This window comes from Anomaloglossus baeobatrachus, chromosome 2 (assembly GCF_048569485.1).
Source record: "Anomaloglossus baeobatrachus isolate aAnoBae1 chromosome 2, aAnoBae1.hap1, whole genome shotgun sequence".
Lineage (NCBI taxonomy): Eukaryota > Metazoa > Chordata > Amphibia > Anura > Aromobatidae > Anomaloglossus > Anomaloglossus baeobatrachus.
In genome coordinates this window covers 330,249,839-330,273,756 of record NC_134354.1, presented here as the reverse complement: position 1 = coordinate 330,273,756, position 23,918 = coordinate 330,249,839, and the positions used below count along the sequence as shown (strand labels likewise).

Below are 23,918 nucleotides of genomic sequence, written 5' to 3'. Positions count from 1 at the left end.
GTCGATTAAAGTATTCCTCTTTGTAGATGCTATTTCCACATTTCAATTCCCAGAAGAGCTGTGCATAGGCTATAGGTCTGTTTACCTCATTTTGACAATCTCAACAAGGAAAAACACTACCCCTTAGACCCTTTGCTGTAAACATTACATAGAATACACCGTGACTGCTGCTTACATCACATAGGGTACACTGAGACTGCGGTATACATAACATAGGATACTCTGAGACTACTGTATACATGACATAGGATATTCTGAAATAATAGAAAATAACTCCGGCACACTCCAAAGAATTATGTTCAAACAAATATCTTTTAATTGTAGTATAGTCCGTAGTGAAAATTGGTATTATACAGACAGTGTCACAGAACGTTTTCGGCAAGCTATGCCTTCCTTTTTCTTTTTTTTTTTTTTTTATAGGATATTCTGAGACTGCTGTATACATCACATAGGTTACACTGAGACTATACTATAATAATCACATAGGATATACTAAGACTCTGGTGTACTGTATATCAGGGGAAAGTATATTAGAGGATAAGCAGGAATCCAGATGGCAAAAAAAGATATGACACATACATTGAGACGGTATATGCAAGATATACAGAAGAGCCTCCACATTATTCTTTAATAATAACCTATACTGTACTATGTAAGTAAAACTTTGTGTCAAATGACCAATTGTTGGTAGAAAAATCATAGCTGTTTTAAAAAGCCACATTTGCCAATTGTTAATTCTGCTTCATGTCACAAGCACCTGAACATTCATGACTATATCTACATTATATGATTATAACAGGTGCCAAGTTTCCCATCAAATGGACAGCTCCTGAGGCTGCAATGTATGGAAGATTCACAATTAAATCTGATGTCTGGTCATTTGGAATCCTAGTGTGTGAGCTGGTGACGAAGGGAAGAATTCCGTATCCAGGTGCAAGAAATCTGCTAGGCAACCGAATGTGGGGAGCTGACTGTGCCATAACAACGCACAGCTGTACTCAGACCACGCATTCATATGCACTTGTACTTGTACAAATTCATTATTACAAAATATCAATATTTTCAACCATGTGGAAAAACAGTATTCTTTGGGAATGAATCACTAGAAAATTACCTGTTTTAAACTCATTCGCGATGCGGCCAATTTTCGTTTTTTGAGCTTTCATTTTTCCCACTTCTTCTTTCCATAGCCATAACTTTTTATTATTTGTCCAGATAGACATGAAGGCTTTTTTTTGGTAGGATAAGATATACTTTTGAATGACACACTTCATTTTACCACATAGCGTCCTGTAAAATGGTGACAAATTCAAAATGGGGAGAAATTGTGAAAAAACACAATTCTGACATGGTTTCTTGGGAATTATTATTGTTAATCATAATAATAATAATATGTATAGAACACCATTGATTCCATGGCGCTGTACAGGAGAAGGCAATACATATAAAATACATATACAAGTTACAATAGACAGACTGGTACAGAGGGAAGAGGACTCTGCCCTTGCGGGCTTATGTCGCGGGCGGGGAGGAGGGTGTCAGCACTGCACTCACCCCTCTGCTCGGGTCCGGCTGCTGCTGCTCAGTGGTGGCTCGAGTGGTGGGCCGGATCCCGGGGGTTCTCGAGCGGCGCTCCTCGCCCGTGAGTGAAAGGGGATTGGGTTTTGGGATATAGTCTATTGTCCGTGACGCCACCCACGGTTGTGGTGATTTGTTAGCACCACCGCTGCTCGGTGTGGGGATCCCGGGAGTGATGGTGTGAAGCAGCAAGTTGTTGTGTTGCCCCTCCGTGGGTAGGGGTTGGTGATCCCGGGGCCCAGTGATGAGGTGGGAGATGCAGGGCTTGGTGGGCGCAGGGACGCGGGGGCAGCGCTGTGCCTTGCGGCACTGTGGTACTCACTCAGCCTGAGACGATGACACAGTTCTCGGTAAAACACACGGCTGGAAAGACGGTTCCCACGGACGGCTGCACTTGCTTTCCCCAGTAGGTGACGGTGATGTCCCTTTGTCCTGCACCTATGTTGTTGATGGTTGCGATGGGTTCCCACCGGTAACCCGCTCCCCGGCTTCAAGCTGGACCGGAGGAGCTCTACTCTTTGCCCGCAGGCGCTGGCCCTCAGAAACTGGTGCCCTGGCGGTGGCGGTGTCTCTGCTTTAATGGTTGGGCTGTTGCCTTCAATCGGGACTTGGTTGTTGGGAGACAGCCGTCCCCTTCACTGACGGATTTGGCAAATTATGGCGACTCCTAGCCTTGCCGGGGTCCGAGAGGCCCCTGCCCTGGTGCTGACTGTCCTTTGTACACTGCTCCAGACCGCCGGGTCACCACCCGTCCGCGGTCCTTCCAGGAACTTCCGAGCAGTCACCCCTGCGGACAATCACCGCCGTCTGCTGACCTTGCTGTCTCAGTCCGGGGCACACACCCGGACCAGCTTCAGGCTTTACTACTGTCACTCTTTCTCTACTTCAGCTTTTCTCCTAAGCTCCTCTACCACTTCACTTCTACTTCACTTCACTTTCCTCCCTCCACTGTTTACTCCTTTCCGTCCCTAGCTGGACTCCTCTCTCAAGCTCTTCCCTGAGCTGACCGCCTGGTTCTTCCCGCCTCCAGGGCTGTGAACTCCTCGTTGGGCGGAGCCAACCGCCTGGCCCACCCCCTGGTATGAACATCAGCCCCTGGAGGAAGGCAACAAGGATTTTGGATTAGCTGATGTGCCTAACTGGGGTGTAGGGTGTGGTGGTGTGATGACCTGTGACCCCTGGCTTGCCCAGGGCGTCACATTTACATTCTATAGGATATTGGGGAGGAGACAGTAGGTGGGGTGGTGGTGAGGCAGCAGCTTCAGTGGTGGAGAGGCAGTGGGGTCATTGGAGGCTGTAGGCATTTTTTAACAGATAGGTTTTCAAGTTCTGTTTGACGCTTGCAAGTGTAGTAGATAATCTAACAAGTTGAGGAAGAAAATTCCAGAGGACAGGAGATACTCGAAAGAAGTCTTGGAGGCAGTTGCATAAGGAGTGGATAAATGTGGAGGAGAGAAGGAGATCTTGGGGAGACTGGAGATTACATGTTGGAGTATATCAGGAGATTAGTTTGCAGTTATACAGAGAAGACAGATTGTGGACGGCTTTGTAGGTCAGTGTTAGTAGTTTGAATTGGATACAGTGGAGAATTGGGAGCCAATGAAGGGACCTGCATAGGGGAGAAGCGGTGGAGTAGCGAGGAATAAGGTGGATCAGTCAGGCAGCAGAGTTAGCAGGGAGGCCACAGAAGAGGATGTTGCAGTAATCGAGGCGGGAGATTATAAGGGAATGCAGTAGCATTTTCGTAGATTAGGAGTTGAGGAAAGGACAGATTCTGGAAATATTTTTGACTTGGAGACAGCAGGAGGTGGTGAGAGATTGGATGTATGATATGAAGAACAAGGCAGAATTGAGTGTTACTCCGAGGTAGCAGACTTTGGGTACTGGGGAGAGTGTGATGTTATTTATTGTAATAGATAGATCAGGTAGGGAACATAGGTGAGATGCGGGAAAGATGATTAGTTCAGTTTTGGCCACATTGAGCTTTAGGAAGCGAGAGGAGAAGGAGAATATGGCTGATAGACACTCCAGGATTCTGGACAGCAGAGAGATGACATCTAGGCCAGAGAGGTAAATCCGAGTGTCATCAACATATAGGTGGTACTAAAACCCATGGTGTCGCGGGTGGGGAGGGGACGCTGCGCTCACCCACCGCTCGGGTCCGGCTGCTGCTGCTGCTGCTCGGTGGCTTGAGCGGCGCTCCTCGCCCGTGAGTGAAAGGGGGTGGTTTGGTTTAGGGATATTGTCCGTGACGCCACCCACAGTTGTGGTGAGGTTGTGGCACCACCGCTGCTCTGGACGGGGATCCCGAGAGTGGTGACAGGGAGCAGCTTGGATGTTGTTTCTCCCCTCCGTAGGTAGGGGGGTTGGTTGTCCCGGGGCCCGGTGAGGGAGGGATGGCAGGTGGGTTAAGGGGCCTGGTGAGGTGCAGGGTCGCGGGGATAGCGCGGTGCCGCACGGCACACTGGTACTCACTCAGCCAATGATGAATGCAAAGTCTCCGGTAAAGCAAATGGCTGGATGGACGGGTCCCACAGACGGCTGAAGTAGTTCTCCCGGTATGTTGGCGGTGACTGCCTTTCCCTGCACCTGTGTTATGTTCACGGTTCCAATGGCTTCCCACCGGTAACCCGCTCCCCAGCTTAGATGGAGGTTGAGGGAGCCCCTTTTGCCCGCAGGCTCTGGCCCTGGGAACTGTAGCCTTACAGGTGACTGTATTTCCCTTCACGGTTTGAGCTGTTGCCTTCAATTGGGTCTTGACTGCTGGGAAACCCCGGAGGTTCTCTTCACTAACGGATTTGACCGGTTTTACGGCGACTCCTAGCCTGGTCGGGGTCCGTAAGCCCTGCCGAATGGTGCTGGCTTCTCTTTGCTCCCCGATCCGGTACCGGCGGGCCACCGCCCGTCCCCGGTCCTTACGGTTTACGTCAATCAGCCTCTCCTGCAGACGGTCACCACCGTCTGCCAACCTTGCTGTATGTGCCCGGGCCACGCACCCGGACACGGTCAGTCTCCTCACTACCATTTCACTTCTCAACTCCTCAAACTCAACTCCCTTCCTTTTCCCGCCTTCAGGACTGTGAACTCCTTGGTGGGTGGGGCCAACCGCCTGGCTCCACCCCCTGGTGTGGTCATCAGCCCCTGGAGGGAGGCAACAAGGATTTTTGTTTGACTTCGGTGTGCCTAGCCGGGGTGTGTTGTTGTACTACCTGTGACGTCCTGGCTTGTCCAGGGCGCCACATTCCCCCTTAGTAAAATGCAGACCGTCCGCGGGCTGCCCGTCCATCACCGGTTTTATTTTTGCTAACTGTAGAAAAAGGGATAAAACCACATAAACATCAAAACAAGCATTGCTGTAAAAAACTTCCACTACCGTCTGCCTGACTCTCTGCTGCACGAGGGCCCTAGGCTCCAATCCTAGGCCCCAGTCTGCGTCTGCCTCTCTGCAGACCTCCTCTCTCTTCCTCTCCTAGGACTTGACTCGGCTTGTTTCCTGCCTCAGGCCAGCTAACTCCTGGGTGGGCGTCTCCATCTTCTGACTCCGCCCACCTGGTGTGTCAGTCTGAGCCCGAGGAAAGGAATCAAGTTTCACTGGGGATGTCTGCTGTGAAACTGCTGGGGGTGGGGGTGTGTGTGTGTTATTACCTGTGGCCCCTGGCTTGTCCAGGGCGCCACATTCCCCCTTAGCAAAATGCAGACCGTCCGCGGGCTGCCCGTCCATCACCGGTTTTATTTTTGCTAACTGTAGAAAAAGGGATAAAACCACATAAACATCAAAACAAGCATTGCTGTAAAAAACTTCCTTTAACGGGAGGTATGGTTCTTAAACGTTGCAAACGGTAACGGCTTCTGCTCTTCTCCCACCCAAAAAACCTGGCCCTGATGCTGTCCCTAAGAAGTGGGCAGCACCCCTTGACCCCAGTCCAGAACCAAGTTGCCCGAGCGGGTACGGTCTCTTTCAGGGGACCCGCGTCCATGGGGGGACCCCCTGAACCCCCGGAGGATCGCCACTGGTTTTGGTTGTGGCGGGCCTGGGCCATCCCTTTCCTCCAGGCCCACCCTCCCAAATCAGCCTCTCCGGAGGTGGTAACGGTATCAAGCCAACAATTTTTATTTACATCCCACTAGTTTGTGGTTGCCCTGCCAGTTCTCGGGCTTGTCCGTAAGAAGTCCCTTACGCAACGGTTGTAGAAAGTTCCTACGGGGACTAGTTGCCGGCAACAGCCGGTTCAATCAAAGTTCCAATCAGGTGACATCTTCTGTTGATTTACTTATCATTCAGAACTTTTAACGGTACACTGGTGGTCCCAACGGGGACATTGCTGGCAACGATGGACCGCTGACTCACTCCAAATCCACGGTGTCGGCCGGGGGAGGGGTCCGGGCTGGTACTCGGGCCTTTTGACTGCCCCTCAGCTTAGCGGCTTAGCGTCCAGAGCAAACCAACCCCTCTCCCCGCAATGCCTAGTGTACTGGACCAAATCCCCCGGCATCAGATTGCGGCCCGGGTGGTCCTCCGGCAGGTGGGCATTGACGTCCCGTCGGGTCACAAAGACTTCGGCCTCCAGGCCCGGCTCATATATAAAACCGTACCCCCGACGCACGTCAAACCTCCTCACTTGTCCTTCATAGAGCGGGCCCCGTACACGGAAGGTGGCTTGGCGGAGGCTTTCCTTCTCTCTTATCGTGCGGGCTACCAGCTCCGCCTTCCTCCTTTCCCTCTCTGCGATCTCCTGGCCCAGCGGGGTCTGTTCCCTGTCCCAGTAAGGAGCTACTACGGGCCCCAGCGCACGGGTCGGGCCCCGCAAGACCTCCTTCACGCTGCCCAATACTGGCATTCTGGGGGGAAGGTCCCACGGTGTCATGGCCTGGGGTGCTGCCTTACAGCGGCAACCCGGCGCGGCCTCAGCCGACGTGTGGGGGATGGGCGCAGGGATCGTCTCCCGCTTAACCTCCTGCACGGAGTGGCCTGAAAGGAACCGATTTGGGCTCAGGCACGATCACTACAGGTGCCTCCGATATCTCTCCGCTGACGGTCTCGGATTTCGGCACCTTTCAAGGGAGTGGCTCCGGACGGTCACGGGCCCCGGCTGCAGGTCGGTCCGCCTGGGCGGATTGGCGGAGTACCGCTACCGGTTGTGGTGGTAACGGGCCTAGTGACAGGGCAGCAGCAGCCAACATGGGTAGCGGGGGAGGTAGCAGGGCGAGCGGGTGTAGACCGGGCCCCTCGGCCGCGATGACCGACCCACTAGGGGTACAGGGGCGTGGGTCACTTACCCTCTCTTCCAAAACTCCCTCCACCTCGCGTCTCCATATGGCCGCCACCACCTCCACCATGTCGGCCTCCTACTCCTCCAAGAGGAGCTGCACACGGATCTGCAGCCGTTGTTGTAGTTGGGCGGTCCGGACCTCCACCCACGCCGCGGTCCCGGGCGCGGGGGCTACGGTGCTGCGGGACGGTTGGTACATCGCTGCGGCGGCCTCTTCCAGGAACCAAAAGATGGCCGCAGGGTCCTGGCGTCCCTGCTTTTATAGCCGCGGGCTACATGCGGCCAGACGCCATACGTCCCCCTTAGTCTTTTTTCGGCTCCTCCTCTACAGGGGCGGGGTTTTGGCTTTCGCGCCTCCACTACTCGGGAAGACGCTCGAGCGGGGACTTTTCGCGCCCAAAATGGCGGCTTCTCAAAATTTTCGGCCAGACACCTCCGGCGTTCACAAGGCGCACCTCTACCAGACGGCAGAGCGGTAAGATCCTGTTTGTGACGCCAAGTTGTCGCGGGCGGGGAGGGGACGCTGCGCTCACCCCCTGCTCGGGTCCGGCTGCTGCTGCTGCTGCTCGGTGGCTCGAGCGGTGGGCCGGATCCCGGGGACTCGAGCGGCGCTCCTCGCCCGTGAGTGAAAGGGGGTGGTTTGGTTTAGGGATATTGTCCGTGACGCCACCCACTGTTGTGGTGAGGTTGTGGCACCACCGCTGCTCTGGACGGGGATCCCGGGAGCGGTGACAGGGAGCAGCTTGGATGTTGTTTCTCCCCTCCGTGGGTAGGGGGGTTGGTTGTCCCGGGGCCCGGTGAGGGAGGGATGGCAGGCCTGGTGAGGTGCAGGGTCGCGGGGATAGCGCGGTGCCGCACGGCACGGTGGTACTCACTCAGCCAATGATGAATGCAAAGTCTCCGGTAAAGCAAACGGCTGGATGGACGGGTCCCACAGACGGCTGCGGTAGTTCTCCCGGTAGGTTGGCGGTGACTGCCTTTCCCTGCACCTGTGTTATGTTCACGGTTCCAATGGCTTCTCACCGGTAACTGCTCCCCAGCTTAGATGGAGGCTGAGGGAGCCCCTTTTGCCCGCAGGCTCTGGCCCTGGGAACTGTAGCCTTGGCGGTGACTGTATTTACCTTCACGGTTTGAGCTGTTGCCTTCAATCGGGTCTTGACTGCTGGGAAACCCCGGAGGTTCTCTTCACTAACGGATTTGACCGGTTTTACGGTGACTCCTAGCCTGGTCGGGGTCCGTAAGCCCTGCCGAATGGTGCTGGCTTCTCTTTGCTCCCCGATCCGGTACCGGCGGGCCACCGCCCGTCCCCGGTCCTTACGGTTTACGTCAATCAGCCTCTCCTGCAGACGGTCACCACCGTCTGCCAACCTTGCTGTATGTGCCCGGGCCACGCACCCGGACACGGTCAGTCTCCTCACTACCATTTCACTTCTCAACTCCTCAAACTCAACTCCCTTCCTTTTCCCGCCTTCAGGACTGTGAACTCCTTGGTGGGTGGGGCCAACCGCCTGGCTCCACCCCCTGGTGTGGTCATCAGCCCCTGGAGGGAGGCAACAAGGATTTTTGTTTGACTTCGGTGTGCCTAGCCGGGGTGTGTTGTTGTACTACCTGTGACGTCCTGGCTTGTCCAGGGCGCCACATTCCCCCTTAGTAAAATGCAGACCGTCCGCGGGCTGCCCGTCCATCACCGGTTTTATTTTTGCTAACTGTAGAAAAAGGGATAAAACCACATAAACATCAAAACAAGCATTGCTGTAAAAAACTTCCTTTAACGGGAGGTATGGTTCTTAAACGTTGCAAACGGTAACGGCTTCTGCTCTTCTCCCACCCAAAAAACCTGGCCCTGATGCTGCCCCTAAGAAGTGGGCAGCACCCCTTGACCCCAGTCCAGAACCAAGTTGCCCGAGCGGGTACGGTCTCTTTCAGGGGACCCGCGTCCATGGGGGGACCCCCTGAACCCCCGGAGGATCGCCACTGGTTTTGGTTGTGGCGGGCCTGGGCCATCCCTTTCCTCCAGGCCCACCCTCCCAAATCAGCCTCTCCGGAGGTGGTAACGGTATCAAGCCAACAATTTTTATTTACATCCCACTAGTTTGTGGTTGCCCTGCCAGTTCTCGGGCTTGTCCGTAAAAAGTCCCTTACGCAACGGTTGTAGAAAGTTCCTACGGGGACTAGTTGCCGGCAACAGCCGGTTCAATCAAAGTTCCAATCAGGTGACATCTTCTGTTGATTTACTTATCATTCACAACTTTTAACGGTACACTGGTGGTCCCAACGGGGACATTGCTGGCAACGATGGACCGCTGACTCACTCCAAATCCACGGTGTCGGCCGGGGGAGGGGTCCGGGCTGGTACTCGGGCCTTTTGACTGCCCCTCAGCTTAGCGGCTTAGCGTCCAGAGCAAACCAACCCCTCTCCCCGCAATGCCTAGTGTACTGGACCAAATCCCCCGGCATCAGATTGCGTCCCGGGTGGTCCTCCGGCAGGTGGGCATTGACGTCCCGTCGGGTCACAAAGACTTCGGCCTCCAGGCCCGGCTCATATATAAAACCGTACCCCCGACGCACGTCAAACCTCCTCACTTGTCCTTCATAGAGCGGGCCCCGTACACGGAAGGTGGCTTGGCGGAGGCTTTCCTTCTCTCTTATCGTGCGGGCTACCAGCTCCGCCTTCCTCCTTTCCCTCTCTGCGATCTCCTGGCCCAGCGGGGTCTGTTCCCTGTCCCAGTAAGGGGCTACTACGGGCCCCAGCGCACGGGTCGGGCCCCGCGAGACCTCCTTCACGCTGCCCAATACTGGCATTCTGGGGGGAAGGTCCCACGGTGTCATGGCCTGGGGTGCTGCCTTACAGCGGCAACCCGGCGCGGCCTCAGCCGAGGTGTGGGGGATGGGCGCAGGGATCGTCTCCCGCTTAACCTCCTGCACGGAGTGGCCTGAAAGGAACCGATTTGGGCTCAGGCACGATCACTACAGGTGCCTCCGATATCTCTCCGCTGACGGTCTCGGATTTCGGCACCTTTCAAGGGAGTGGCTCCGGACGGTCACGGGCCCCGGCTGCAGGTCGGTCCGCCTGGGCGGATTGGCGGGGTACCGCTACCGGTTGTGGTGGTAACGGGCCTAGTGACAGGGCAGCAGCAGCCAACACGGGTAGCGGGGGAGGTAGCAGGGCGAGCGGGTGTAGACCGGGCCCCTCGGCCGCGATGACCGACCCACTAGGGGTACAGGGGCGTGGGTCACTTACCCTCTCTTCCAAAACTCCCTCCACCTCGCGTCTCCATATGGCCGCCACCACCTCCACCATGTCGGCCTCCTACTCCTCCAAGAGGAGCTGCACACGGATCTGCAGCCGTTGTTGTAGTTGGGCGGTCCGGACCTCCACCCACGCCGCGGTCCCGGGCGCGGGGGCTACGGTGCTGCGGGACGGTTGGTACATCGCTGCGGCGGCCTCTTCCAGGAACCAAAAGATGGCCGCAGGGTCCTGGCGTCCCTGCTTTTATAGCCGCGGGCTACATGCGGCCAGACGCCATACGTCCCCCTTAGTCTTTTTTCGGCTCCTCCTCTACAGGGGCGGGGTTTTGGCTTTCGCGCCTCCACTACTCGGGAAGACGCTCGAGCGGGGACTTTTCGCGCCCAAAATGGCGGCTTCTCAAAATTTTCGGCCAGACACCTCCGGCGGTCACAAGGCGCACCTCTACCAGACGGCAGAGCGGTAAGATCCTGTTTGTGACGCCAAGTTGTCGCGGGCGGGGAGGGGACGCTGCGCTCACCCCCTGCTCGGGTCCGGCTGCTGCTGCTACTGCTCGGTGGCTCGAGCGGTGGGCCGGATCCCGGGGACTCGAGCGGCGCTCCTCGCCCGTGAGTGAAAGGGGGTGGTTTGGTTTAGGGATATTGTCCGTGACACCACCCACTGTTGTGGTGAGGTTGTGGCACCACCGCTGCTCTGGACGGGGATCCCGGGAGCGGTGTCAGGGAGCAGCTTGGATGTTGTTTCTCCCCTCCGTGGGTAGGGGGGTTGGTTGTCCCGGGGCCCGGTGAGGGAGGGATGGCAGGCCTGGTGAGGTGCAGGGTCGCGGGGATAGCGCGGTGCCGCACGGCACGGTGGTACTCACTCAGCCAATGATGAATGCAAAGTCTCCGGTAAAGCAAACGGCTGGATGGACGGGTCCCACAGACGGCTGCGGTAGTTCTCCCGGTAGGTTGGCGGTGACTGCCTTTCCCTGCACCTGTGTTATGTTCACGGTTCCAATGGCTTCTCACCGGTAACCTGCTCCCCAGCTTAGATGGAGGCTGAGGGAGCCCCTTTTGCCCGCAGGCTCTGGCCCTGGGAACTGTAGCCTTGGCGGTGACTGTATTTACCTTCACGGTTTGAGCTGTTGCCTTCAATCGGGTCTTGACTGCTGGGAAACCCCGGAGGTTCCCTTCGCTAACGGATTTGACCGGTTTTACGGTGACTCCTAGCCTGGTCGGGGTCCGTAAGCCCTGCCGAATGGTGCTGGCTTCTCTACGCTCCCCGATCTGTCCCCGGTCCTTACGGTTCACGTCAATCAGCCCCTCCTGCAGACGGTCACCACCGTCTGCCAACCTTGCTGTATGTGCTCAGGCCACGCACCCGGACACGGTCAGTCTCCTCACTACCACTTCACTTCTCAACTCCTCAAACTCAACTCCCTTCCTTTTCCCGCCTCCAGGATTGTGAACTCCTCGGTGGGTGGGGCCAACCGCCTGGCTCCACCCCCTGGTGTGGTCATCAGCCCCTGGAGGGAGGCAACAAGGATTTTTGTTTGACTTCGGTGTGCCTAGCCGGGGTGTGGTGTGTGTTGTTGTAGTACCTGTGACGTCCTGGCTTGTCCAGGGCGCCACAATGGGACTTTAGAAGTTGTCCAAGGCCAAAGCTATAGATAGAGTAGTAAGAGTCCCAGGACAGAGCCTTAACAGACCCCAACAGAGAGCACAGGAGGAAGAGCTTGTGTGGGAGTGGGAGTCATTAAAACTGCGGTTGGAAAGGTATGAGGAGATCCAGGAGAGGGCAACGTCTCTGACGCCAAGGGAAAAGAGGATTTGTAGTAGGAGGGAGTGGTTGACGATGTCAAAGGCTGAGGACAGGTCTACAAGGATGAGGGATGAGTACAGAGAAGTGTCTGTTAGCTTTTCAGTAAGTCATTAGTAATTTTGGTCATGGCAGTTTCGGTAAATTGGTGAAGACAGATTGTAGGTTGTCAGCGTGAGATATATGAGAGGTGGGAGGAAAGTTCAGCATGGACGTGCTGTTCGAGGAGTTTGGATGCGACCGGGCAGGGCCGTGGCCTCAGGCGGCGCCACCTGCTAGGAGAAGGAGAGCGGCAGCCATAGTCTGTGCGGTGTATTCCATGAACATGACAGTTACAACACTGTTAGTAAAATCACTGGCCGCCGGTTGCAAGTGACCTACACTAGTATAGACACAGTCACAGACTGTGTGTGTCAGAGTTCAATGCAGCCGGCAGCTGATGAAAATGGGTGATGTACCTTCTTTAACCCCCTTCCCGACCATTGACGCACCGTATGCGTCATAGCGGGTTTCCGTTGCTGCAGCACTGGTGACTGGGTTCACTGAAATGTCACCAGCGCTGCAGCTACGTGAGGACCTGTAGTGGAGCCCAGGGGGGTAACTTTGCCCCCCGTGGCTAGATCACTCTGATTGGCTGTTGAAAGTGTCATTTTCACTTTCAATCAGAACGAGTGAAAAATTTCACCAATAAACTTGGTGAAATATTACATTATGAAAAACCACTAGAAACAATACCTCTATAAAAATATATCTTTATTGTAAAAAATATTAAAAACGACACCATGTGTCTTGTAAAACATAAATGACATGGACAGTGTACTAGTGAAAAGATCAGATGAAAACAGGATGGTGTGAGGGAAATCCTGATAGATCGATAGCTAAATAGCATATAAAGGGACTAAATTAAATCCTCAACTTGCCCTTCCTGTCAACGGAGGGTATCATAATTTTTAGGGTACCCCCCGCTCCGGGTGGCTGACCCTCACTGACCCTGTTATTCACTGGCCTAAACCCTCCACCAAGAATCCAGGTGCAATAGGTGAAACGAACCAAAACAAGGACAAATACAAAAATGAATCGGATAGATTGGTTCCTAGACTGGACCAGGTTTTCCAGTCACAGCAGCAAAATGAAATGGTTAGGATTGAGCCGGTGGTTCCACCCGGTATGTGGGAACCTCCCGCCCTCCCGACGCGTTTCCCCCCTTCCTAACAGGATAATAAGGGGTTCATCAGGGGTATTTTGCCAAGGACACCTGAAATCAAGACAAAAAGGATGTCGTTCAATATAGAAAAAAATACCCATGCCTGACCAAGCCTCATATATAAGTATAGCTTACTTAGAAGATAGTTCCTAGGTCTGTTTGTTGTATAGAATAACATGTGCTATGTAACCCCTCTTATGATATCCGAGGAAATGGTTGAATCTCTCTGCACAGATGAAAAAATAGAGTCAAAGGGGAGAGAGTTATCCCATAGAGTGTACCACAGGTCCTTCACAAAGTAAGTGGCTGGACGGGCTCATCCCAAGTGTATACCTTGTCCAAGCCAAAAGAATGTAGCACGGTTAGCTGGACCAAATCTCGTCACAAATGTGGGAGAACATAAAAGACCTGTGGGAAGAGAAGCCAAATCTCAATGTCAGCATGCCCAGGGGTGCATTATTAGTGAATAGTCACCCTCCAAAATTCAAAATACCTGGCTTATAATTTATCCAATAAACAGTGCAGCACGGTGGTATAAAGATGATACCTAATCACCTGTGAGATGCACGTAGGGTACCTAAAAAAGCAAACACACAGAAAACTCGTCTTAATATGTTGATGAAGGTAGAAATATTAGCTAGTTCCAAAAGGGGCAGACTGAAGGTGTTATGGTGTGAAACCCCATGGACAGAGCTTGTTGGTAAAAAATATATAGGTCGCTTTTCTCAGTATAGCACAATAACCTGAAGATATACGTACAGAAAACATGAAGATACAAGGAGTACCTTTGATGTCTATTACAGTCAATATTGGAGCCGCCCAGCAGTATTAAGATGATACCTAGGCACCTGCAGGATACATATGGGATACCTATAGGGAAAAACAGAACCTCATCTTAGTATCCTGATCAGAGGCTAAATCAATAGGGGAGGGTCCAAGGGTGTAATAGGGTTAGTAGCTCATCAGAACTCCTATGTACCAAGTTAATTGGTGAAGCAAATGTTGATCACCCCTCCAAATATAAAAGAATAATGTTGAAATGTACCTACAAATACAGAAAATTCAAAGGGACTCCCCTTACTGTCTGTAGCAATCACAGTTGTAATAATATACACAGCTTAGGAAGCAGCCCTGTAAAAGAAACAGAATGGCACATAATGTGGGACCTGCAAAAAAAAAAAAAAAAGCCACCGAGAAAAGTATCATGATAATTGCATACCTGCACAGAAATTGACAGGAGGGGAAAACTCCTCCAAAAGACCTCTCAATCTTGGGATAAGCACAACAGGATAACAGCGTCCTAATAGACGTTGTAAGCACCTAAAAAAGCAATGAGTCCTAATGCAAAAGGGATCTTAAAGCTAAGTAGCACAATAGCATAGGAGCGTGGTTACCTACCAGGGGCCGTTTCAGCAGGTCACATGCTGAGGGGGAGCTGCGTCCAAGGGTGTTCCTGTATCCTATAGGTGCTGATATGCACCATTGTTCTATTTAAAATGCCCGCGTCCAGAAGTGAAATTCAGTAACGCCCCCCCTTTGGCATCTTAACTCCAGATTGACAGGTTAGATAGCCAATGAGGTGGGGGAATCCCGTATCACATGGCCCGAGCCCAGGTATTGCCCCCTCATAGAGTGACATATGAGGGGACCTATCGCGGCGGGTATATCACTGAAACCGGAAGTGACGTGGGTCAGGGGCGGTAACTACGGGTACTAACACAGACAGCACCTCCAAGTGCCAATCCAGATCCATAGGCGGAGCTAACCCCACATCGCATCTCAGGCAACTGTTGGCAAGAGCTAACATGCTTGTTTAAAACAACATGAACAAGCATGGATCAGCAACTCGCGCTGTATTAAGGACAGCCATATCCTTACAGCCATACACGTGCCCACTAAAAAGACCAGATCACTATGTTAATAAGGAGATGACAAATCTATCTCCCAGGCAGCCATCTACGCTACCTACCTACCACCAGAGGAGAAAATGCCATCAAAGACAGTGGTAGTAAATGATTGTATATATAACTCCCTGCAAAGTTCTATATGGGGAATGCGATAAAATTGGCGAGGTTCTCCTGAAATATTACATTCCAGCCATGGCTGATGATGCAATATTATCGGCCATTGGCTGGAGCAGGGTGACCTCTGTGTCTCCCCCCCTTCCCTGATCTGATTGGAGCTAGCGTCCATGTGACGCTATCCCTGCAATCAGATGTGGAGAGGCGGTGTGACTGGTGGGTGCGTGCCCGCTTCAGCCTCATCCTGTTCATGAACGCTGAAGATCAAGGTCCCCGCTGGTCACCCCGCTGTCACCACGATCTGCCGCCATCCGGTGATGTATTTGCTCTCCTCTGCTGTCTTCTGCTGTCCCCCGTCATCCGATTCCACCCCTCCACACCGACCTCCACTGCCCCCTGTTGTCCGATTCAACCACCCACTGACCTCCGCTCCTCCCACCTGCCCTGTAATCACTCACTGCGCTGCTTCTCTGCCAGCCAGCCGGCTGGTGTAAGGCCCCTGCTCCAGCCGCCAGCGATCGGGCCCCTGCTGCTGCCACCAGCGATTGGGCCCCTTGACCCAGTGCTCACCACCAACCCTCCCTCCTTGCTCCAGTGCTCACCACCACCTTCCTTTCCCCAGTGCTCACCACCACCCGCCACCCTCCTTTCCCCAGTGCACACTCTCACCCCCTCTGACAGCCCGACAAAAGTTTCATTAAACACACGCACAGTATAATAATGTTTAGTGGGTGGTTTGTTTGTTTTTTTTACACATGAACACGCAATATGTCCCGCTCGTCCCAGTTACAAAGGTTATACTCAGCTGAGGAGGCATATGCATCTGAAGCTGATAGTAAGGGAGAGGACCCCACTTTTCTCTATTCCTCCCACTCTTGCTCCTCCACCAACCTGACGTACACTAAATCACATAAACCAACCTGACGTACACTATACCACACACACCAACCTGAAGTAGTGTATGTTAGGTTGGTGTGTGGTGCGGTGTAGTTTATTCAGGTTGATGTGTGGGGTGTAATAAACACCACACACACGCACACCAACCTGACATACACTTCACCACACCACACCAACCTGACATACAATACACCACACCAGACAGAGCTAATTTTCCATTCAAATTGTTAGCTGACACAATGTCGCATATAGAGAGTCCCTGTGGGCCTAAACATTGTAGCTCCCTCACAAGTAACCCCATTTTGGAAACTAGACCCCCTTCCCCAAGGAACTTATCTAGATACATAGTGAGCACTTTGAACCCCCAGGTGCTTCACAAATACGTTTTTTGGGGGGTTTTTTGTATTTGTTTGTTATCTATAAAAAAATTCTTTTAGCCTCAATTTTTTTCATTTTCACATGGGCAACAGGATAAAATGGATCCTAAAATTTGTTCGGCAATTTCTCCTGAGTACACAGATACCTCATATTTGGTCATAAACCACTGTTTGGGTGCACAACAGGGCTCGGAAGGGAAGGAGTGCCATTTCACTTTTTGAATGGAAAATTAGCTCCAAAAGTCAAATGGCGCTCCTTCTCTTCCAAGCCCTGCTGTGTGCCCAAACATTTGATTATGACAATACTCGCACACGATTATCCACGGAAAGTGCAAACAGTTTGACGATGATCAAAATGAACCATAGATGGATTGCCCCAGAGTATCTCAGGCCGCCTGTTAACAAGACCCAATAATAAGTGTAGCCCAAAAATTTGGATTTCTTACGTTCAAATAAGTTCAATTGTTTCTCATTCAAGACTATTTTGTCTTCTATCATCTAATAACACCGCGTGACTAATGTAACTCGTTATGCTGCTGCCATGTAATTGTTTGGCCCAATCACCAAGGGCAATATTTTTCAAGCCTTTGTACATTATGCACTGGCACAAGCACTGTCGAGGCTGCACTGTCTAGAACAATTGGTCAGACAGTCTCTATTTGTGTTCTTTATTGATGCTGTGCTCCACGATGTGTTAAAAATGGCCCCCTGCGGAATCAGAATTTTTTTAACTGCTTGGCTTGTTATGCACTGTTGCAAATATTCCCAAATTTTTTTAAAAAAAAAAAAGCAGTTGGGAGTACCTTCTGATGCTTTGTTCCATGGTGTCTGAACCATTCCCCCCTGGGGAAACTGAATTTTTTTAAATCCTCGGTGTTAGCTAGTGGAATAAAGCCTGAGTTCCAGAGTGAAACAACTGCCACTTCCACGGTGCTGCATGCTTCACAAAATGTGGTCTAAGAAGCAGGCAATGATGCCTCCTGCTCCCAACCTGCTTTTGGCCAGATGCAATCATCATCAACGACATCAGCTGCGATGTCCCAGCGTGGCATTCATTTGCCCATAAAACAGACGTTACTGAATAATTTGAATAGAGGGCCACTGGAGCCGGTGGTGTTGGTGGAGGAGGGGGGCAAGGCCAACTCCCAAATGGCCACATTGGCAATAGCACTGTAAAGTGTTATGGAGTACGTATTACAACTTTCACAGTAATGACATAGGGGACGCAGAAAGCTATAAATGACTGCCATCCCTCCCCAATGTATGTTACAGGACCCACCTGAGGACCCTAAGAAGTCTGAGATTTGAGGACAGCCAGTGGCCCTTTCTACATTTGAATAGAGGGCCAACATCCCAACGGGCACATTGTAGCTGACTTTTTAAAGTGCTGTCAAATATGTCCCAAAAAAATGAGGTGCAAGACAGACACCAATGTAATGTATAAGTTAGAGCCCTTTCTAATCGAAAAAGGGAGAAAAATATAAACAACACGCGTGAACATATGCTAAAGAGGTTTTTTTGAGGTCGGGGCTTGATTTTACATTTTACTAAAGTGATTAGGGACAAGAAACTGTTTCTTATCAATTTCCCCTCTTTTACTTTGGTTTGAGAGCTGTTCTGGCAACTACGTAAAAGCCGCGTGCTGCTCTGAGCACGTTATTCCAAAACACCAGAAATGCAGTCATGTACCTTCTACAGGCTGTGCCCATACTGTTTCTGCCTTTTCCCATCCATTTCAGTCTTTTCCTCAGTCACTACAGCTCACCGTTAGGTCTAACGTGAAATTATTCGGGTTTCCCATAGACTTACATTACGCATTGAATATTCGCGAATAGTCGAATAGTGGCGACCTATTCGTCGGATATTCGCGAAGTCAAATATTTTGGTATTCGATCATCCCTAATAGGCTCTCCTTCAGTGATGGTGGGAAGGAAGTTCATGGGGGAGGGGCAGTGGTCTGTTATATGAAGGGGTTGTGGTGATCGAGCAGAAAAGACTTGCGTTGTTTGGTCAATCTTATCTTTGAAATATGCGGCAAAGTCTTCTGCAGAGATGAGGGAGGTTGGAGGGGACAGTGGTCAGTGGAGGAGGGAGTTAAAAGTATTGATTAACTGTCTGGGGTTGTGGGATAAAGAAGAAATGAGAGTTCTGTAGTAATCCTGTTTAGCAGAGGTGAGGGCCGAACAAAATGTGTGAATTGCTTTTTTGAATGTGGTGAAGTCTTCCTGTGAGTACGTTTTCTTCCAGCACTGCTCAGCAGCCCTAGCCACTCGCTGCACTCTGCCATGCACGAGAGGAGCATAGATCAAAAAAATTGGTCTGTCACTGCACTGATAGATTATGATGCAAAAAAATATTTAAATTTATTGAGGCGACTGTGAAGTCATTTGACGACATTTCGAGCCCGCCTGGGTCTTAGTCAAGAATCGCTTAAAGGTGGGTGCCAGGGATATGGAAATTTGAGTGGATTATAGCGTTGGTACAAAAAACCTTGATGATAAAGGTCAGCGCTGTGGCTGGAGCTCCACTTAAGATTATTAAAGGCTGGTCACGGCTGTTACACACAGCCATTACCGGCCGAGTATTCAGTGGGCTCACCCAGTGAGGCCGCTTTGTACTTCTTCTTCCGATTTGCACCATACATGTACAGCGAATGTCGTGAAGGGGTAAATTTTAAATGTATTTTTTAAATTTGCTCTTATCTTTGTTTTAAAAAAAATAAGCATAGGGTTGCCGCATATTGTGATGCCCAGCACAGATAAAGCATACAGCAACAGGCTACAGCCCCCAGCCATGTGCTTATTTTAGCTGTGTGTGTGCCCAACCCCCCCCCCCAAATATATTATGATATCCAGCCATGGTAAAGCCCGACATCTGGTGGCTGATATTTTTAGGCTGGAGAGGGCCATGGTTATTGGGCCCCAAGCCTAAAAATAGCAGCCTGCAGCCACCCAGAATTGTTGCATTCAGTAGATGTGACAACTAGGGGACTTTACCCAGCTCATCGCGATTGGCCTGGTACAGTGCCAATCAGGGTAATAAGGGATTAATAACAGCTCACAGTTGCCACTAAGCCATAGTTAGTAATGGTAGGTGTCTATGAGACGTCCCCTATTACTAATCTGTAAGTGAAAAGAAATAAAAACAAACAGAAAAAATCCTTTATGTGAAATAAAACATAAAAAAAAACCTCTTTCACCAATTTATTAACCACCAAAACACCCAGGTCTGACGTAATCCACACAAGAGCCCATGACTATTCCAGCTCTACTACATCTGAAGTGACAGTGAGCAGTCATAGAACATGACCGCCCACTGTGAGCTTCAGGCAGAAACTGAGTGAGCCGCACAATGAGCGGTGATGTCACTCAGGCTATTTGCGGTCACAGCTGGAGATTCCCACAGTCCTCCACCTGTGAGGGCAGGTAATCTGCCCTCAGGTGACCTCATTGAACTCAGTGACCTTACGAGTTCACTCACCTGGCAGAAAACCGTGGGGATTTTTTGCCAAGAGATGCAGATTTGGTGCTGAAAGTTTTACAAAATATTCGTACATCCAATCTACACCTCCTGGTAAAAAAAACGTATCAAAACTGCATTATAACGCATGTGGTTTTGATGCATTTTTTTTGCCAGGAGGTGTAGGTTCAGTGCAGGAATATGGTGTACAATTTCAGCACCGAATATGCTGCTCTGAGCAAAATAATGCACAAAAGTGGTTTTGACGCCATTTCATTGTGGTTTTCTGCCAGGAAATGCAAATTTGGTGCTGAAATCTGGTGCAGACATTTCAGCACCAAATTTGCACCTCCTGGTAGAAAACGGCATCGAAACTACGTCAAAACCGTTTTTGTACATTTTTTTGCCAAGAGATGCAGATTTAGTGTTGAAATTTTTACACTATTTTCCTGAACCAAATCTGCTGGTAAAAAATTGCATCACTATCACATCAAAACCGCTTGGTATTTTAATGTTGTTTTGTTTGCCAGTAGGTGTAGATTAGGTGCAGTAATATGCTGTAGAAATTTCAACACCAAATGTGCATCGCTTGGCAAAAAAACCCACAGTTTTCTGCCACGAGATGCAGGTCTGTGAACACAGGTCACTTCTACCCTTCTACCACCATTTTTAAGCTCTAGATTCTGGTCCCTATAGACTGATATGGAAACCAGCATCCAGCCAGATATCCAGGATCAATTCCGACTGGGAATGGTGTTTTTTTTTTTGTTTTTTTTTATTATACCTGGTTAGACCCGCCAATCTCAGATATCTGTGAGTCCGCCCATCACTACTCGTGTTTCCTGTTCTGTGCAGGAAGGCTCACGGACATAGGCTGCTATAGAATGACTGGCTTATTGATATTTACAGGATTGCTTGCAAAGAATAGTCTGACATGGGCAAAGGTCATTTTGAGGAAAAGAGAGATCAGATATGACCATCATCTACAGTACAGTGCATCTTGTATTATCTACTGTATATCAGGGTCATTTTAATTCCTGTCTGTAATGATAATGAGGCAGCTGAAAATTCATCTGTACAAAACAGGAAACTAGTTTTAGGATTAGTAGCCAGTGTGAAAATTGCATCATTTAGAATTATTCTTATATAGTTTATGATATACTTATTTTTTAAAAGAAATCTTTTTCTAGGTGTTTGCAACCTATCTGCGAGCACAAAGATGTACAGGTGGAGACCGTGATTCAAGTGATGTATCACACACTTTGGTGGTTACTGTAGTATTGATAAAAATCGTTTTATCTGCTGCAGATCTACCAATTCTCTGAATACTAAGGTCTTTTCACCCCACCCACACCACTGATTGATTACTTTCTGTGTGTACTGTGCATAGGCAAAAAGCTGCCAATCTGTAGTGGGAGTGGGGTTATACAGAGCTCATGAATACAGAGGACTACATGGCAGCAGGTTTACTAGTCCTCTAGTGATAATCTACTAGTAAAAGTGATATTATCAAAATTACACAAAGCCAAGCAGTAAGTAACACATCATAGGAATCAGGGTCTGCTGCTCTCAGATTAGATAGCAAAAACCTGGTGAAAGATTCCCTTTAAATTCTTTTAACAAAAAATCCTGATTAAAAGTATAGTTCACTTTCTGACACCACTTTTCTTTAATAAGTGCCATTTTACAAAACCTGGTTATTAATCAAATGTACAAATCTATTCTATTGTCTTTTTTTCTCAACACTAGGTATGAGTAATAGAGAAGTATTGGAGCAAGTGGAACGGGGGTACCGAATGCCATGTCCTTCAGGTTGCCCCCCATCTCTTCATGACCTTTTGTTACAGTGCTGGAAGGGTGATCCTGAGGAACGTCCAACATTTGAGTACTTGCAGTCCTTTCTGGAAGATTACTTTACAGCTACAGAGCCACAGTATCAGCCTGGGGACAATATCTAAAGTTTATTGCGATGGTAACAAGGCACATGAAGTCAAATCTATCAATGAACAGATTATAAAGTCAAAAGACATGTTGAAAAGCCGAAGAGTGTGGTCCTGAGTTGTTTTCAACCCATTATGATATACCTGAATCTTTATAGCCAGACTATAGAACATGTCCTTAAAGTTAACAACCTCATGTCCTATTTGGTGGAAATTAGCACTCTATATAGCATAATTGAACACAACCATGGACGTCAGTAGACACCCATATTGAAGAGTGACACGAAAGAACAATAAAAAAGACACCTTTATTGATATTCATTAAAAATGTTTAAAAACAAGCAAAAGGTACCGTATACAAAAGAGGGACACAGACAGGAAAAATTTGAAGAAAAATGATGATTTTTCACAGGTGGAAGAATATACACCTGCGCTGGTACACCTCTTAAATTAAGTAATGAGAATTGAACGCATTGCTGTATCCTGTGCTACACATTAGTTACAATGAATCATTAATTAATTAGTTGCCATACAGGTGGAACTCCACCAACCTGCAGAGCATATATGTAAATATAGATAAATGACCATGTGCAGAACTCAGAGCACAGCAATAAAGCGTTCTACTTATAGTAAAATACACCCACTTACTACCCTTCACCAATCTATACCTACATGCTACCCGTGCATAGCATACATCAGGATCATACCAAAGCAGATCCCACCCCTTAGTGGGGCAACCATCCCAAAGTGGGGCTGGATATATAGTATAGGGTTCACCAAACAAATAAGGGGAACAAGTATGCAGTTTAACAAAGCACAGTGCATGCAACGCACAGGCAGCTAAGTTAATGCCAAGGAAGGGGGGAGGGGGGGTGGGTGTAAACGGGCAAGCCGGCAAAGCAGGCACACAGAAGAGTGAAAATGACAAATTACATCACCTGAAAATATCCTGCCGTGACCCTCACACTCCGACACGTGTTTCGCAGTCGCTTTCTCAAGGAGCGTGTCAGAGGTGAGGGGCAGGCTGGTTAAAAAGGCTGGAGCAACCTATGGAGGTACACCTTTAGATCATGTGATCGGCCGGACGCGAACGAATTAACCTAATGACGCGGCGCATGACAACCGTTGCCACCACCGCTATTGAAATAAGCTTCCCGTATGCCGCGATCACGTGCCCGTGATGTCACGGCCCATGTGATAATGGAGCCATGGAGACCACGGGACGCTTTCAGACGCGGCATAGGAAGCAAGCGAGCAGCACAGCAGGCATGCGCACTAGGTAAATTCTTATGCATAGAGACAAAAGGAAGATATTTAAACCCATTGGGCTTCCAACAGCCGACCTCATATTTCAAGGGGATCATATATGTCACAACATTATCAGCAACGTGATACCACAACAGGAAAAGAACAGATATTGCATCAATAAACATACGCTGATACATACATTGCAAATGATGACTAGATTTTTTTTGGGCAAAATATACATCCCGTAGGCAATATTCAGTCACCCCTGTTGTGTTATAACACATTCACCAGGAAAATAACAGATATTGCATCAGTAGACATACGCTGATACATACATTGCAAATGATGACTAGATGTTTTTTTGGGCAAAATATACATCCCATAGGCAATATTCAGTCACCTCTGTTGTGTTATAATACATTCACCAGTACATTATGTCACAATTATATCCCATGGAACATAACAGGATCATAGATCGACAATTGTAGTTCATGGGAACAAAATCCTCTTCTTTTCTTTAGATGGATACCATGAGAAGATGAACTCCAAGGCACAGATGTAAAGGTATATGCTCCAGAATAGACAAAGCCAAACATTGGTAACCTAATGAACTAAAAAAACAAACAATTAAAATTGTATAAAACACCCACCACATACACCTATTTAAAACCAGGTATAGCTATAAATGCTCATCAAAAACCAAAGCAAAAAACAAAAAAACAAAAAAAAAAAACAAATGCATTGAACGACCACCTGTATCGCCTTACAGGAAAGCTGAGAACCCCATATTCTCATTCAGACCATTAGGGGCCAAAGTCCCAAGTCTGTATATCCATTTACTTTCGACTTGGGCAAGAACCCTACCCAAATCTCCCCC

General features: G+C 49.7%; 1 protein-coding gene across 1 annotated transcript in view; it reads left to right on the top strand.

Annotated features, from left to right (window-relative positions):
* The window catches only part of FGR (FGR proto-oncogene, Src family tyrosine kinase), an 895,442-nt gene extending 873,416 nt beyond the window's left edge, over positions 1 to 22,026 (top strand). Inside the window, exons 13-14 of the mRNA XM_075333908.1 lie at positions 800 to 931; positions 21,603 to 22,026. Coding sequence (XP_075190023.1) covers positions 800 to 931; positions 21,603 to 21,811 — 341 coding nt within the window. The 3' untranslated portion in view covers positions 21,812 to 22,026. The remainder of the gene's footprint in view (positions 1 to 799; positions 932 to 21,602) is intronic.
* Positions 22,027 to 23,918: the final 1,892 nt, after the last annotated feature.